At 43.3% G+C, this 17,818-nt stretch overlaps 1 protein-coding gene across 1 annotated transcript in view; it reads left to right on the plus strand.

The window, feature by feature from the left end:
• Dnah6 (dynein axonemal heavy chain 6) overlaps positions 1–17,818 on the plus strand; it is a 206,444-nt gene that overhangs the window by 178,881 nt on the left and 9,745 nt on the right. Inside the window, exons 64-70 of the mRNA XM_028762489.1 lie at positions 1,923–2,083; positions 4,394–4,482; positions 5,404–5,550; positions 7,771–7,909; positions 9,590–9,709; positions 10,624–10,745; positions 15,613–15,742. Of these exons, the coding sequence (XP_028618322.1) occupies positions 1,923–2,083; positions 4,394–4,482; positions 5,404–5,550; positions 7,771–7,909; positions 9,590–9,709; positions 10,624–10,745; positions 15,613–15,742 (908 nt within the window). The remainder of the gene's footprint in view (positions 1–1,922; positions 2,084–4,393; positions 4,483–5,403; positions 5,551–7,770; positions 7,910–9,589; positions 9,710–10,623; positions 10,746–15,612; positions 15,743–17,818) is intronic.

Genomic DNA, 17,818 nt, shown 5'->3' on the forward strand with positions numbered 1-17,818 from the left:
TGTTCTATATGTCTCTATCCTCACCAAATCCCCTCCCCACGGTCAGCTTGAGCCGTGATCCTATTCTATATGTCTTTAAAATCAACTTTTTATTTTCCACATACAGGTAAGAAGGTTCAGTATTTGAATAGCAAAAACTTGAACTGTTTTAATTATATTCATAACAGCTAAAGGAAAACAGAGACAAGGAACTGAAGGAAAATACAAAAGATGTCTCACCCAAATCGGGATATCAACAAACAGAGTTTACATACAGGGACCAGGTAGAAATTATTGTGAAACACACTATTGAAGTGAAGAGTTCATGTGTGAGGAGGAAGGAGAAAAATCCAGGGGATGTGAAGACAGGTCAACTGAGATTGTTCAGAGCAGAAAGAAAAAAGAACCAAGAAAAACCAGTAGAGGCCTGGGAGATGTAATGTGAAAGGCCCAGGGAAGGAGACAGAAAAGCACACAAAAGATGGCTGACGATGTGTTCCTTTGGCACCGACATCCTGGTTCTTAAAGCCTGCACACTCAGACTGAATGAAATGAATGACCAGCTTCCTGTACTTTCAGCTTACGGATGGCAGACTGTGGGTTGGCCTGGAATCCATAATCACATGAGCCAATACCTAGTATATCTTACATATGAATATATACACACATCTGTGCATATCATGAGAATGTATCTGCACACATTTTTAAATAAGAACGTGCAAGTGCATGTGTGTGACTATATGTGTCCATGTGTCTGTGTGTGTGTCCATATCTGTGTATGTGTGTGCATGTGTCTGTGTGTCTGTGTGTGTGTGTCCATGTGTCTGTGTATGTGTCCATATCTGTGTATGTGTGTGCATGTGTCTGTGTGTGTGTGTGTGTGTGTGCATGTGTCTCTGTGTGTGTCCATATCTGTGTATGTGTGTCCATGTGTCTGTGTGTCTGTGTGTGTGTGTGCATGTCTGTGTATGTGTGTGTGTGTGTGTGTGTGTGTGTGTATGTGTGTCTGTTCTTTTGGTTAGGTTCTGTTCTTCTGAAGAACTCTTAACAGAGGATGTGAGGTGTGAAAACATTTCTGGAATGAGAGGTCACTCACTAGACATTCAACACTGTGAATGTACCACAGGACACTGAACTGCCCACTTTCCAATGGTTAAAAGGAAGAATAAGTATTACAGAAGCAAATCAAAGTGAGATGATCTGTTTTAACTCATATCAAGACATGCTATAACATGTTAGAAAGAGTCACTTAGACTTTATGGTCCTAGTCAAAGCTAGATAAACGGATAAAAGAGATTACACAAATCAGAAATACACCCACTTATTTTGGGACACCGTTTATGATGAAAGTGACACTTTAGAACAATGAAGAAAAATAATCATTTTGATAAGTAGTCCTTAGACAGTAGGATGGCCATACACATAAAATGAACTTTGACCTATACCTCATCTTGTGCATGTAAATTGATCCTAGTAGCTGATAGATATAAACATAGTAAACAAAGTGATAAAATAGAGTATTAATATAGGTACCATCATTTGATATGGAAATATTTCTTAAATGAAATAGTAAAAAGAAAGATCATTTAAAAGATTGAAAAGCTAGGTCTCATTCTGTAATTTACCTACTCAGAAGGTGAAGGAAGAGAATTTCAAATTCATGACCAACCCGAACTATGCAGTGAGTCTAAAACTCACTGAGCAAAGACATTTACAGCCAAGCTTGATGACCTAAATTCAGTCCCTGAGCCCCACCTGGTAGAGAGAATTGGCTCCTGTAATTGTCCCCTGACTTCCACATGTACAGCATGGAACCCAAGCACCCCTGCACATACATGTGTCACACTAACTCCACATGTGTACAGAGAATATAAAACATGTAATTTTAAAACTAATTAAAGTATCTATATTGCAAGACAGTCTTCTGTTGTTGTTCCATCCAGAGTGCAGTCAATTTCACTGGGACAAGGGCAGGGCCCCATTGCTGAGAAGATGATCAAGGACGCAATGAAATCCGGAAACTGGGTATTTCTGCAGAACTGCCATCTTGCCGTTTCTTGGATGCTGGCAATGGAAGAACTGATCAAAACCTTCACAGATCCAAGTAAGTTGTGCCCATAGCTCCCAAGGCATGGCAGCATCCTCACACAGCTTTTCTTGTCCAGACAGTCTCATGGCAAGTCTCCATTAGAGACCTCATGCCTTCTCCTCTTGAAAAGAAAAACTTGAACAATGGGGAGATTGGGTAAAGTCCCACAGTCAGGATTCAGAAGTAGGCCTTTGGACTCACAGTAAGGGAGTAAGGCTCACTGAATCGTTTGCTTCACGTAGTGTCCTGTGGGAAAACACCTGAACTTGAAATGCATCTTATGACTGTGATAAAAAAGAAATAGAGAAACAGTCTTGCATCAGGAAAAGACATTAAATCTCACCCTATAACATGAACGAGCAGACCTCAGTGTTGTGTTCCCTTGCTGGAATCCCTGCACTAGAGAAGGAAAGGCAGCAAGACCAGGAGTGTGAGGTCATCATTGGCTACATGGAAAGTAGCCAAAGTAGCTCAAGGCCAGCCTAGGCTATAAGACATCCTGCCTAAAATAAAACAAAACAGAAACAGAGAAAAAGTGCAGGACCGGGTGTGCTAATGCACACCTTTAATCTCAGTACTTGGGAGGCAAAGGCAAGTGGATCTCTGTGAGTTCAAAGCCAGTCTACACAGTAGACCCATCTCAAAGCAAACAGACTACAGAACCAGGAGGCCATGGGGAGAATACCAAATGGCCTAGGTATCCCAGCCTCTTTCTCAGGGTCTTTGCCAACTATAGCAAGCTTTCGGAGAAGGGAAGAACTACATGACTCTTGTCTCATTCCCTCACTGACGCCTATGAAGGAGGCAAGCTGCTTCCTTACAACGTTCCTAGCTGCCTTGCTCACTAAGTCACCATCCCTGAAAGGCCCCTCATCCCCAATGCCATCCCTACACGTTTAAATGGAAGGAGTGAGAGGGAAGGGACTTCACCTCCAATGACAATGACAAGGTCTTCGCTATAGGTCAGGGTCCGGTATCACAAAAGCAGTTCCTGGCAGTAGGGCTCTTTCAGCTTCTTGCCAGCACTTCAAGGAGCCTTAGTAGACTGACATGAGGTAGGCATGATGTCCCACTCTTAGCTGAGGAGCTCTTGGCCGTTGGTAACTGCTGGAACAAGGAGAGTTGATTTTGGCTGAGTGTAGCCTCTACTAAGTTGGCCACACATCGAAGAGTATTTGGGAAGCCTAAATTGGACTTGATAGGTGTTTAAAAATAAAATACTCAGGACAAGTGTTACAAGATATTTGATCACACTGTGAATCCTGATATTGTATTATTTATTAGAACAACCTGGTTTTAGATATGGTGTGGCTCAGCCTTAGCACGTACCTTTAATTCAAGAGCTTTCTGCTTGGATATTGTAAACAGGGTTAAATAAAGTCAACCATAGGTCAAGAGGCCAAGCAAGCACCCAGTCGGCAGGAAGGCAACCAGTTGGCAAGAATATAGGATTGAGGGAGGAAAAAAAAAAACAGAGTGAGAGGGAGTCAGGAAGATGGATAGAGAGATGCACAGGAAGTAGAAGTCTGAAGGAGGTTTCTGAGACATCATGAGAGAGAGAGACATTGACGAGGAGGAAGTCCACTGGGTGCTTTCTCTGCCTTTCTGAGCTAGCAGGCTTTCTTCCCAGCATCTGACTCCTGATTCTTCATTGGTAAAATCAAAAGACTGAGATTTTGTTTTAATAAAAAGACAGCAGACCAGCGGTGGCATACACCTTTAACCCCAGTACTAGGGAAACAGAGGCAGGAGGATCTCTGTGAGTTCAAGGCCAGCCTGGTCTAGAGTGAGTTCCAGGACAAATCAGGGCTACACAGAGAAATCCTGTCTCAAGATAACAACAACAACAACAATAAATAAACAAACAGACTCAAGGGGTTCTGGGAGGAATTCGGGAAGGGGCTGAAAATGATCAAAATAAAATTCTCAAAGAATCAATAAAAATATATATTAAATAAATAAAGGAAAATGTTTTTATTGAGATATCTAGTTTCTTTATTAAAATGTGCCAGCTTCCAGACTGCCCAGCCCAGCTGACAAGAAGTCTCAAGATGGACTCACACCTTTATCTACAAACACTTTATGATATACTTGAAATTTATAAACTGAGTCTTTCAATGGCCACTTGACAGTATTGTTTTCCTTCCCTAGAATAACTACTTCTTGTATAAGAAAGAAAGAAAGAAAGAGAGAGAGAGAGAGAGAGAGAGAGAGAGAGAGAGAGAGAGAGAGAAAGAAAGGAAGGAAGGAAGGAAGAAAGAAAGAAAGATAATGCTCCTACAGGCTATAATTTTCCTTCCTGATGTTTTGCTTTGTTTTAAACAGATCAGACAATCAAGGATACTTTCCGGCTTTTTCTAAGCTCCATGCCTTGTTCCACATTTCCTGTGACAGTCCTTCAGAATTCTGTCAAGGTAATATATGTATATAACTAGACCATGAGAGAGTTCATCTCTGAATATCCACCCGGGGGTTCCAGGCATCACAGACTGCAGACAGCCATGTCAGGGACCATGTGGCAAGGGTGGGAAGATGGAAGATAGTAATAATTCTTTCAAATGAGAGCAGGAAGGGAGGCAATTTCTCAAAACAGTTCTCCTTTTTGTGTAACCTGGCCTATTGATCATTCAACAATTCTTAACATATATGCCTGTTGCCTCAGGGCTAAGGAGGGCATCTATTGTATTGCTAGTTCCTCGACCTAGAACTGACCTTAATACTTGCATGTAATTAAAATGGTATAAAAGCAAGAAGGAGGGGGCTGGAGAGATGGCTCAGTGGTTAAGAGCACGGACTGCTCTTCCAGAGGTCCTGAGTTCAAATCCCAGCAACCACATGGTGGCTCACAACCATCTGTAATGGGATCTGATGCCCTCTTCTGGTGTGTCTGAAGACAGCTACAGTATACTCATATAAATAATAAAATAAATCTAAAAAAAAAAAAAGCAAGAAGGAGGAGAGGGGATGGGATAGGGGTTTTCTAGAGAGGGGAAATGGGGAAAGGGGATGGCATCTGAAATGTAAATAAATAAAATATCCAATAAAAAAGAGAGAGAGAGAGAATTACTAGAGCTTGCCAGTCTTTAGCCTTAGCTGCAGGGTCAGTGAGAGACTCTGTCTCAAACAAATAGGATGGAGAATAAGAGAGTAGGATTCCTAACACTCTCCTGAGCACACACACATGTACACGTAAGCACACACACAAACCACAGAGAATGCCCCCATGGGTATCAGCTATACATATCTCAATGGTTTCAGTCTATGTGTGCTAACTAGAAATAATGCAACTGCATAAAAATAACCCTCTCTGCCACATCTCCTGTTTCTATATCCAGGTAACCAATGAGCCTCCAAAAGGCTTACGTGCAAATATCAGGCGAGCCTTTACTGAAATGACACCTTCATTTTTTGAAGAAAACATACTTGGAATGAAATGGAGAAAACTAATATTTGGCATTTGTTTCTTCCACGCCATTATTCAGGTACACTCTCTACTCTGCCTTTTTTAAAGATTTGCTTATTTCTCTTCATTTGTGTGTATGTGTCTGAGTGTGTGTAAATCACATGTGCGTGGGTGCTTGGGGCCTACCAGAAGAGGGAATTGGATCCCCCATGCTGGAGTTAGAGATAGTTGAGAGCTACCTGACATGGGTCTTCTGGAAGAGCAGCAAGAACTCTTAACACCTCTGGGCATGTCTCCAGACTCTGATTCTGATTTCCAACAGCAGTAAGGAAATGTTCTATGATAGAAGTGTGTAAGCAGTTAAAATGCAAGTGAAAACTCAGGGCCCTTTCTGTGTTGAAACCAAAGTTCATTGAGCTCAGCCACCAGCCTCTATGCTTCCTTGCCTCAGTAGCTCACAGCTCTTGCCGCTTTCCTGGTCTACCTGGGGAGTACCATAGCTCAGGTGAACACACGAGGTCCAGTTCAACCGCTCACCTCTGCCTCACATCACTGATCTGCTTCCCATCCAGAATCTAGTCCCAAAATTCGTGGCCCCTTTCACTCAATAACCTACAATGAAAACTCCAAGAATATTCTTATTCTCTTTTCAGTCACATATATTTTGCCAGTCTTCAGGTTCACCTGATTTTTTGTTGGTGGTTGTTCTGAGGCTCAGTCTCCACACTCAAACTCACCACAAGGCCTGGACTTCCCTTGAACTTTCGGCCCTCCTGTATTAGCCTCCCCACTGCTGAGACGGCAGGTGCATGTCGCCACACCCAGTTTGGTTCATTTATTTGTCTTCTGTTCACCTACTCCTACCTGCTCCTTTAGATGAGTTCCACCACCTTTAAGAGACTCCTCCTTACCTGTGACCAGAGCCTGAAACCCTCTGAGAATAACTTTCAAGCCAGCACCAGTTTCATTCTGTTTGTTCCATGCATTACTTGGTCTGGTACACACCCTGCGACCTTGTCCTTGAATTCTTGACTCTTTGCTTATCTCTAGGTGCTATTGATTAGACTATCTTCCTGATTTTCAACTCTGTGTGCTCTACATAGGGTCACTGGAGGGAAAGAGATGGGTAATGATGAACAATATGGAATAAATGAACAAAATGATCTGTAGAGATCATAGATGGAACCTCTGTACCACTACTGAAAGCAGCCAGGGTGTGAGGTAGTATAACATTTAGCAAAAGTTTGATCTGAAGGAGAGAACGTGGGACCAACTTCTAATCCAGTTAAAATGTTTCATCAGTTTGAAATTAAGAAATTGGAAGTGGGAACAATAAAATAATAAAGGAGAAGGGGATTTCACTATGAGAAGTGAAGACACGAAGATTGTGATTATGTCTACCAATTTCAGTTGTCTGTAATTTTTTGATGTCACCACGGAGAAGTCAATGGTTGACTAGCATGATCTGCCATGACAACAAGGCATAGCCAAGCTCCTGAAAACAGTCGGGAAGAGTGCTGTGGTGCTGAATTCTAACTGCAGCTTGACACAACCTACAGTCACCTGGGAAGAGAGTCTCAGGGAAGGGTTGTCAACATCAGCTTGGCCTGAAGCCATGTCTAGTATCTTGATTACTAATTGATGTGGGAAGGTCCAGCCCACTATTGGGGGCACCATTCCCCAGGCTTTGGTCTCCAGTTGTGTAAAGGAAGTGTGTTGAGTACTTTCTCTGCTCTTTCCTACACGTGTGATGAGACCAGTCACTTCAAGTTCCTGCTGCCATGCATGGCCAATAGTAATGGGCTGTAACCTGGAGTTGAAAGTACAAATAAGCCCTTTCTCCCTTAAGTTGCTTTCAGTCAGAACACTTTATCATGGTGATGGAAATAAAACTAGGACAAGGATTCTCTCTCCCCCTCCCCACCCCCATTTCCCTTTCTCTTTCATAATTAAAGTATATTTTTATGCCAAACTCTAGGTGGAATTTTTCCTCTAATTTGAAATGTTTTATTTTATTTTACCCTGCAGAACAGATTTCTTTTTTTGGTAGATCTGCCAAATCTAAGAGAAAAACAGATTCTCTTTTAAAAACATGGGGACCATTACATGAAGATATGTTTGGCCAGCTTGGTAAAGGCCTGGCTGAAGCTGAACCAAGCGTTTTTATCTGGTTGGAATGTGGAGATGGCCACCACTAATGAAAACCTTTATTTTTCAATACTGAAAGTTAACTTCTTTGCCATTAAACAAAATTAAGTTCATCAATTTTATCTCAGGATGTTTTCATCTTCCATTCTAGGAGAGAAAAAAGTTTGGCCCCCTTGGCTGGAATATCTGCTATGAATTTAATGACAGTGATAGAGAATGCGCCTTACTGAACCTCAACCTTTACTGTCACGAAGGAAAGATCCCCTGGGACGCACTAATTTACATTACTGGTCAGTATGTGTGTGTGGCCAGGGTGTCTGGCCGTGGAACAGAGCTATTGACTTATACCTGCCTGGCCCCTGTGAAGACTGTGTTTACCCTCAGTGTTTAATGTTGGCAATGACAACTGTTTCCATTTTTAATATATAATAGTGATAAGCACATCATGCAAATGTCTGCACATAGAAAATTAAGGAGACATTTCTGAGCAATAACAATAATTCCAGACATCATTTGTGTGTGTGTGTGTGTGTGTGTGTGTGTGTGTGTGTGTGGTGTGTACATACCCATGTGTGTGATTGTACATGTATGTACATGTGAAATCTAGAAGTAAGCATACAGTATATTGCTTAATCACACTTCACCTTATTTTTTTATTACTCTTTGAAAATTTCATATCCATATCCAATGTATCTTAATCACGTCTACCTTCCTCTTCTCCCTCCTACTCCCCCTATGCAGAAGGGGGAAGCCATTTTTCTTTGGGATGTGGCCACTGGAAGGTTTCTTCTTTCTGAGGCAGGGTCTCTCACTGAACCTGGAGCTCACCTCTTTCGCTAGGCTGACTGGCCAATGTGCCCTGTGGACCCACCTGTCTCTGCCCTCCCTCCAGTGCTGGGAGTACAGACACAAGCCATCAGGCCTGGCTTTTATGTAGATGCTGGGGGTCCAAACTCAGCTTCTCATCCAGGTACAGCGGGCACTTTAATGGCACCCATCTCCTGAGCCCCGGGTATACTTCAAATATTTAACATGAGTCAATAAATTCTTACATCAACCTTGACAATTTCCATACATGAGATCCCACTGGGAACACTATGGTGACAAATAGACACATGTGTCAGTAAATCTGGAATCTTCCCAAGGCATTATATCAACATCAAAAATCATTCACTGTGGTCCCTTCCTGCTCATGTTTTTTGGAAGAACACTGAAGCATGCCGGGTGATACATCTCTGGAGAGAGAGACAGTACAGCCGTAACTTTGAATTCCCTCTGACATGATCTCTGACAGGCAAACTCTCTCTTTCACTTGGGATCCATCTTTTCAACTTCCTGGCTCGGTAGCAATCATTTATGAGGTGTGTATCAATCAACTGTCTTCCTACAAATGTGAGGTTCTGTTTCACTCAATGAGTCCAAACAGATGCAATGTCTCGGAGAAAGTGAGAGCATTTTAGAATCTGATAGTCACCGGGGGAAGTCAACACTCAGGAACATTCTGAAACAAAGCGAATGGGAAGTAAAGCCCAATGGCTTTAGTTTCTGTTATTGAAAAAAATGAAGTAGAATTCTAAAACTGAAGGGATGGCTCGGCAGCTAAGAGCTGCTCTTGCAAAGGATCCAGGTTCAAGTCCCAGCTCTGACATAGACACTCAGGACTGCCTGTAGCATCACTTCCAAGTGATCTGACACCCTCTTCTGGCCTCTGTGGGTTCCTGCATGCACATAGTGCACCTAAACTCATACAAAATCACAAGCATACACATAACAATTTTAAAAAATAAAATAAAATGATTAGGGTAGCATACACATATTAGATTTTTTCTTCTTTTTAAAACTTGACTTATCTTAGAGGGACATCGCAATTACTTTTGATACCAACTAAATGTGCATGTAAATAAACTTGATATAATTTGGGTGCATTTATTAATGTAAAAATATGTTTTAAAATGCAAGCTCCCTTTCAGGTGAGATCACCTATGGCGGGAGAGTGACAGACACCTGGGATCAGAGGTGCCTTCGGACTGTCTTGAAAAGATTTTTCTCTCCTGAAACATTGGATGATGATTATACATACTCTGACTCAGGTAAATGGCTTTTATGGGGGGGTGAGGGAATCCCTTCCCAAGAAGCCTCAGACAGCATCTTTCAGCTTTTAAGCAAGGCTCTCAGCCCATCTTCACAGCTTCATTGCATCCCCATGTTTGACTGTCAAAACTGGTTTGATAGAAAGAACAGAACACTGTAAATTAACTCTGTATTAAACTTGATTGCATTATATCTAAATACATTTTCAGAGCTCTGGGCTAATGTATTTTTAATATAATTAGAGAACACTTCCATTACCAAATATTGAGTACTGAAGACATATGAACTGGAGGTGCCTCAGTCAGACAGTAGGTAGATTGATGGCCACTGGTGTCAGTCTTTTAGAGGAAGGAATTCTATTACCACAGTGCAAGGTCACAAAGGCTCCTATTGCCAAGTTGCTAGACACTGCTCCAAGTCAACTGTGTGTCTTGTCATCATTAGGAAAAGGGCAGTGGCACTATATTTCAACGTTTTGCAAATGCGACCTTTGATTTGAAGGATTAGAATCTGTTTATCAAACCAATGCAAAGACAGTTTCTAAGATGAGCAGGAATCTGGATCCCTTACTGAGACTCACTTCCATCAATGTCTATCAGGCATGATACTAATCTCTGATGCTCATGGCCTCAAGAAAACTCAGGGAAACTATGGGGCTGGAACAATGGCTGAGTGGCTAAGAGCACAAACTGTCCTTGGAGAGGACATGTGTTCTGTTCCCAGTGCTCATGTTGGGTGGCACACAATCACCTGTAACTCCACCTCGAAGGAACTCAATACTCTCTTTCTGACTCCCAAGGCACATGCACTCAGAAGACACACACATATAGAGATAATTTTTTAATTAAAATAAAAATCAAGCCAATGCTGATCCATTTCACACACATTTGTCTTTCATGATTTTTAATGACAGGCATCTATTTTGCCCCCTTGGCTGACAGCCTCCAAGACTTTAAGGACTACATTGAAGATCTGCCTTTAATAGATGATCCAGAAATCTTTGGAATGCATGAAAATGCTAACCTAGTTTTTCAGGTATGTGGTCTTTCTGCTAAAGATACATATCTATATTGTGTATATGATCTCAAAATGGTCCTCGTGCCCGCACAGACATGTGACCTATAATGCCTTCAGGAAACAAGTAAAAGACTGGCTAACAGTGGCTCAGTTCAGCCTGGTGCCTTTGCAGTCTTTAATGAGACTGATCTTCCAGCAGTGTCCAGAATCCTTCTGGGCTCCATACTCTGAAAAGATGAAGATGGTACCCTCCGATGCTCAAGAAAAATGAATAAAGCTGGACACAGTCTTCAGAGAATCCTAAGGCGCACACGTGTGTGCGTGCATGTGCGTGCATGTGTGTGTGTGTGTGTGTGTGTGTGTGTTGTCTGTTCCCTTCTCTTCCTCCACACTGAACACATTTGGCTTATGTTACACAAAGGTTATGGGTATGTGTGCTTAGATCAAAGAAGTACAGTCATAAATGCCCAAAGTATCTCTTCTCATCCTTTGGAATCAGATCCTGTATGTACATATCCAAGGAAGATAACTCTTTGCTCTCTCAAAGTAGTTGACATACCAGACCACAGCACTGGCTTCAAAACAGCAGTTCTCAACCCATGGGTTGCAACCCCTTTGGAGGTCAAATGACCCTTTCACAGGGGTCACCTAAGACCATCAGAAAGCACAGATATTTATATTAGGATTTGTAGCAGTAGAAAAGTATATATATGAAGTAGCAATGAAAATACTTTTCTGGTTGGGATCATCACAATGTGAGGAAGTTTATGAAAGGGTAACAGCGTTAGGCAGATGACAACCACTGCTCTAAAGAGTGCGGTGGATTATTTTACTCCTCCGTCAAGATCTTCAGACAATGATTCTTATCTGAGAGTAAGCTGAACTCGCTTAGCATTTGAGAGCCCCTCCTGACCCTGGACACAGCTCACCTGGTTCACTTTCATCACGCCGTCTCAGCCATCTACAAAAAGTAAAGCTGTGTCTCTGAAGGCTCTAGACGTCTCTAATGTCCAGACATCTCTAATGGTCAAGGATTAGATTCTTCCTGAATATATCTAGGCAGGAGGTCATCTTTCTTTTCTATTTATGTTTTGTCCATATACATGTTAGAAGGTGAAGTCTACCTCAGAATCAAGGAATCTAACAACACTGGAACCTCTGAAATGAGTGTTGGCTCACCTCATGTTTGCCAACAATGGTACTGCTCCCTTCAGTGGGGCATAAAATGATGTGTCATAGTTCTCTCGTTCCGCTTTCAGGAGAGTATACTTGTGGCTAAACTTTCTACTTACTCCCCTCTGACCTCCAACCAATTGTCCAAAAGGTGGAGAGTGTGGGGAGGGGGAAGAGAGGGGGAAAGGATAAGAGAAAGAGAACATTGGAGAGCTGACCCGGCCTCCTCTTGAGGACAGCTTCAAGACAGATAAAGCTGCCCTCCAACCTCCCTTGCAGAACTGTAAACCAGACATGGAAAGTTTTATATTTTCCCATTGGTTTCAGAATGACTAGGAGAGCAGATGTGTAATAAGTCCCAGGCCTGTTCATCTCTACAGCTTCCCTTCTTTAACAGTTCTGGATTGGCAAAGCAGCCACTTTCCCGTAAGCAATTGTCCCCTTTTCTTCCATAGAAGTCTGATAAGATGGAAATTGGAGAGATAGCTCAGCAGTTAAAAGCACTAGCTGTTCTTCCAGAGGACTTGGGTTCGATTCCCAGCACCCACATGACAGCTCATAACCATCTGTAACTCCAGTTCCCCGGGGATCCAGTGCCCTCTGCTGGCCTCCACAGACATACATGCACACAGTGTACAAATGTGATACCATAATATAATGCACAGAGGTGGGCATGTGACCCAAGCTTAACCAAAGGCTGCTCTTCCTCCCTCTGCAACTCTAACTGGTCCAAGAAATATGCAGTATATGCAAATGCTGAGTTTCAGGAAGGGTCCTCCAGAATCATTGGCATCTGGGATGTCATATCTGCAGTTATCTTTCTTTCCCCTGATACACCCAGCCCCTCCCCAACCACCATACAGAGGAAGCTCATCTGCCATGGGAAGCACGAAGAGCAAGGGAAAGACTCACAGCTGCACATATGCAGAGATAAGAGTCCTTCCCCCCTCCGTGTGTGCCTACACAGGGAGAACACAGTGCCATCTCCACCCTCTCAGGGTTCCAGCTGAGCCGAAGAACTGAGCTGGCATTCTTGGTACAGATGCACAGGAGAAAAGTTTACAGATTTAATAGAAGCTTTGTGTGGCACCAGTAATAAATGACGCCCAAAGAAATGTACAAACTTAGTCGCTTGGTATTGTGTCACACAAGGGGAGTCAGCAAGGGGAGAAGTGACTAAAGGATGTGGCAGGTCAGAGCAGGATGCGGAGCTTTGTGTCTGTTGTTGTTATCATTATCATAGATTGTAAGAGAATAATAGTATCCCTCTGTTCTTTTTCCTCCCTTTAAGCCTTCTTATGTACCATCCCCTTGGTCCCCTTCAAATCCATCGCTTCTTTTCTTTAGTTGGTGGTGGTGGTAGTAGTAGTGTGTGCATGTGCATGTATGTGTGTTCCTAAATACATATGTGCAATCGGCTCAATCTGTATAATATTTCTGAGATATATATATATATGTTTTCAAGGCTGAACATTTGGTAGAAGTGTGTTCTTTGCTGGGAAGACTTGGATTTTTTTTTTTTTTTGAGACAGTGTTTCTCTACAAAGCCCTGGCTGTCCTGAAACTCACTGTGTAGACAAGGCTGGCCTTGAACTCACAAAGATCTGCCTCTGCCTCCCAGGTGCTGGGATTAGAGGCATGTGCCACAACACCCAGCAAGACTATTGTATTTTAACAAGGTCTCTTTCTACTAGATCCCCCTGGAAGAGCGATTCTTTTCTCCTGATACCAGAAGGCTTTCTTTCATGTGAGAGTTTTTAGCTGCTGTTTTCAGGAAGGAAGGAAGAAGTTTGAAATCAGTCTTCCATCTGTTTGCAAGTTGCCTTTAGCTAGAGAAAATCTTTGTATCAAAGTGGATTATGAAGTAGCATGATCTGCTTAGGTTGAATAACTATCCTTTTTAATCAATGTGGTTGTCTTAGTTAGGGTTTTACTGCTGTGAACAGACACCATGACCAAGGCAACTCTTATAAGGACAACATTTAATCGGGGCTGGCTTACAGGTCCATTATCATCAAGGCAGGAACATGGCAACATCCAAGCAGGCATGGTACAGGAGGAACTGAGAGTTCTACATCTTCTTCTGAAGGCTGCTAGCAGAATACTGACTGCCAGGCAACTAGGTCAAGGTCTTAAAGCCCACACCCACAGTGACACATTTCCTCCAACAAGGCCATGCCTACTCTGACAAGACCACACCTCCTAATAGTGCTACTCCCTGGACCAAGCATATTCAAACCACCACAGTGGTCTTAACACAAAAGATTTCTTCCTACACTTAGCAAGTTATATTTAAATAAATACTTTGTAAAAACTAATAAAGGACTGACTAGGACAGGAAGGGGACAAATCTGCAAGTGTGTGGCAGCAGCCCCCCTCTGCTGTCTGAGCCTGGCCTTGTCACCCCAGTGCATTGCCACAAGATCAGTTTCTAGAACTGAGATGGACATGAGGAAGAGGTGAACAGTTCTGAAAATGGAATTTAATGTTTCTATGAAGAACAACCAGATAACAACCAACCAGGAGAGAAAGGCAGCCACCCCATGTATCAGATTCTGCTCGGACAATGATTGCTGTTGGTTGTCTATGTGAGCCACTTGGTCAGCTTGATGAGGTTCCTCCTTATGCCTGACAAGCACTCCTTAGAGCCATTTGCTACTGAAAGATGCTCTCCTGAAGAACCATGTAGACCAGATGTAGAAGAAGCAGTCCTGTGTTCACACAGCTGCTGGGCCTGTCACCCTACTGAAAAGGTGGTTATAGTCTGTAGGGGAAAAAAGAAAGGAAGAAGAAGCCCCAAAGACACTGTTGAGCCAAGCCAGTTAAAGTGGAAACTTGCTGAACTTCCGGAAGCTCAGGGATGCCCATGTCCGTGTTGTGTCTAGAGCTCCATGGGAGACCATGTGCCATTCTGACACAGAGGCCAGGAAAGATGGAGCTGAAATGCTCTGCTAAGCTTGGTGAGCCCAAGCTAGAGTTACAGGCCAAGCCCACTAATTGCCTGTCTCTATGCTGGGCAAAGTTAATCAGATGATTATTGGTGGTGAAGTAGCTTTTGCCTTCCATTCTAATCAATGAGCATAAGGCCTCAGGCTGGGAAAGAGATCTGCTGAACAGTGTTGTGTATGCAATCAACTGTACTGTACACTTAAAATCTGATTGAGAGAGATCTGGCAAGATGACTCTATAGATAAAGGTCGCTGCCACAACATCTAATGGCATGAACCCAATCCCTAAGAATGAGAAAACTGCCTCCTGCAAGCTGACCTCTGACCTCCACTCACTTGTCACAGCATACGTGTGCACATACACACACACACACCATTTTTTGTTGATTTTATTTATTTATTTATTTATTTATTTATTTTATGTAGTGTGTACAATGTAGTTTTCTTCACACACACACACCACAAGAGGGCATTGGAGCCCATTACAGATGGTTGTGAGCCACCATGTGGTTGCTGGGAATTGAACTCAGGACCTCTAGAAGAGCGCCCAGTGCTCTTAACCACTGAGCCATTTCTCTAGCCCCACAACACACCATTTTTAATGTAATTTTTTTTTTTTTAGTTTGGTTAGGAGAATGCTCTCATATTGTATTCACACTAATGCCTTTACTTTTGGAAACTTCCCTTATCTCTGTATGTAAAGATACACACATGATGCCATCTTGACTCCATCTTCCCTGTTCTTTCTCTTACCACCTTTGCAGTACAAAGAGACCAACACTCTAATAAACACCATCCTTGAGGTTCAGCCAAGATCCTCCTCTGGCGGTGAGGGCAAAAGCAATGATGAAATTGTTCAGGAGCTTGTCGCTTCAATCCGGACCAGAGTTCCAGGTAATAAATACTTGCTGGCATCTGCCCATAATGGGAGCTTGAGGAATAAACTCAGAGAACTAAATCGTAAGCAGATGTCGAGGCTTAATTTTTTCATAGATTTTTTTTCCCTCCTTAGTGAGCTTGCCTCGTGTGGGATTCTCTGTTTATGTCTAGAGATCGACTGTACCCAGACAACCCACCTGCATGGACCACGAGGAGCCGCCTGGCTTACAGCCCACACGACTCTAGCCAGGCTTTGCTCTGAGCTCTGATTCTAAAGTCTCTGGACCGGTGTCATCCAAGACAGTAGCTGCTGGCCACATGTGGCAGCTTGTTGACTTAAATAAATCCCACATTGAGCCCTCTGTTGCACTGAACATTTTGAGTGCTTGAGTTTTGGACAGTGCAGATAGGGACATTTCCAATATGGTTTAAGGTTTTATTAGAATCCCGTTCTAGAAGCCACCTCAGTATTTTTCTTCCTTCAGGACAAATGGCTAAGTTACTTTAACTTTAGGGAATTTTTTCCTAGTGATCCCAAAAGAGCAACTCTACTTCCCTGAAGCTGACAAAATGCTTAAGTCCCTAGAGCATTTGTTCATGGTTGGAAGTGAGGTCATGACAAGGGAAAGTAGACTGGGATAGAGAAAAAGAGCATAACAGAGTCCAGGCAATACTCCAAAGGCTACCAGCCCAAAAGAAGCCTTGTGACCCAAGAATAATCCCATCGTTCCCCAAAACACAAGGGCCAGGCCCCACAATCAGAATGTCCACTGGGCAGGGAGTTCTGTTAATGTTGAAGAAAGCTGACACTTAATTTATCGAGCAGTTCCTTCTGAATAAGTACAGTGGGAGGGCGGGGATGGAGCAAGGATGTGGTGCGGCGGAGGCAGTGGACTTTCTCCAGAGCCCTACTGATGCTGACGAGACTTTCCCTCTGTGCTTCATCAAGCTCACACTTACGGTGTGAAATAGAAAGCAGGCTTCTCCACTCTTCGTGGAGCTTATGCTTTTCCTGTGAAGTGAGAAGCAGGCCATCTGCCGAGTCTGAGGGGACGGGTGTCTGGTTGGCTCTACAGAAGAACTTGGATTTGAAATGTCCCCTGAGGGAAATGACAGGGCTCCTGTAACTACAGCTCTGTAGCCCAGAGAAATGAGGCTGACCCACACCCTGTTGAGTGATGTCCCTCCAACAGCCGAATTGTGAATAATCTAGTCTGCGTATAATGCATCTCACACTTTCCACAGACGTGCAAGGAAAACACAATTCCTTCCTTCGTTCTAGCACAAGTGGCTCATCTGGATCTCCGTTTGTAGGACTGGGGGTAGGAAGGACATACCCGTTCTCCCTCCGGTATGACCAGTTGTCTGTCAGTGACGCTCAGTGACCCAGGATAAACTCTTATGTCTCTCTCCGCCTCCTCTCCCACTCCAACCCCCTCCTCTACAGAAAGCAGTGCAGGTCTACAGGGAAGAACGAGACTTCCACACTCATATTCCTGTAGAGGTGGGGTAGGGTTAACTGGGAACCCATCTTCTGGTCTCTAATGTCACTTGCTGGCTGAGCCATCACCTTTCTGAGTAACTTTTGCTACAGAGGTGTTCAGAGCTCTGCCTCTCATTCTACCAAAGACAATGTATCTTGTGTGGAGTCAGAGGATGACTTGTAGAGTCGGTTCTCCCCCTTTCCTCTGTGTGTCTCAGGGACTGAACTCAGATCGGGAGGCTTATCAGCAGGCACCATTACCCACTGATCCATCTCCCCAGCCCCACCTCCACACCCACTCACAGGAGCCTGACTCACAGGAGCCCCTCACCCAGACCTGCTGATTCCAGTCACCCTGACTTCTGCCTTACCCATTTCCTCTCAACTCCTCCCCATGATTACCCAGACAGGGAGCAGGCTGTTCTTTACTCTGTCTGGTATATGCACACTTTCTTTCCACAGTATCCCAGCCAGTGTCTCGCTCACTTTACCTACCTGTGTCCAAGCCAAAAGATCAAACAGGCACAGAGGATGAAAGGAGTCATAACAAGTGAAATACTGATTTAATATCTCTCTCTCTCTCTCTCTCTCTCTCTCTCTCTCTCTCT

Source organism: Grammomys surdaster, unplaced genomic scaffold (genome assembly GCF_004785775.1).
Source record: "Grammomys surdaster isolate TR1022 unplaced genomic scaffold, NIH_TR_1.0 133, whole genome shotgun sequence".
NCBI lineage: Eukaryota > Metazoa > Chordata > Mammalia > Rodentia > Muridae > Grammomys > Grammomys surdaster.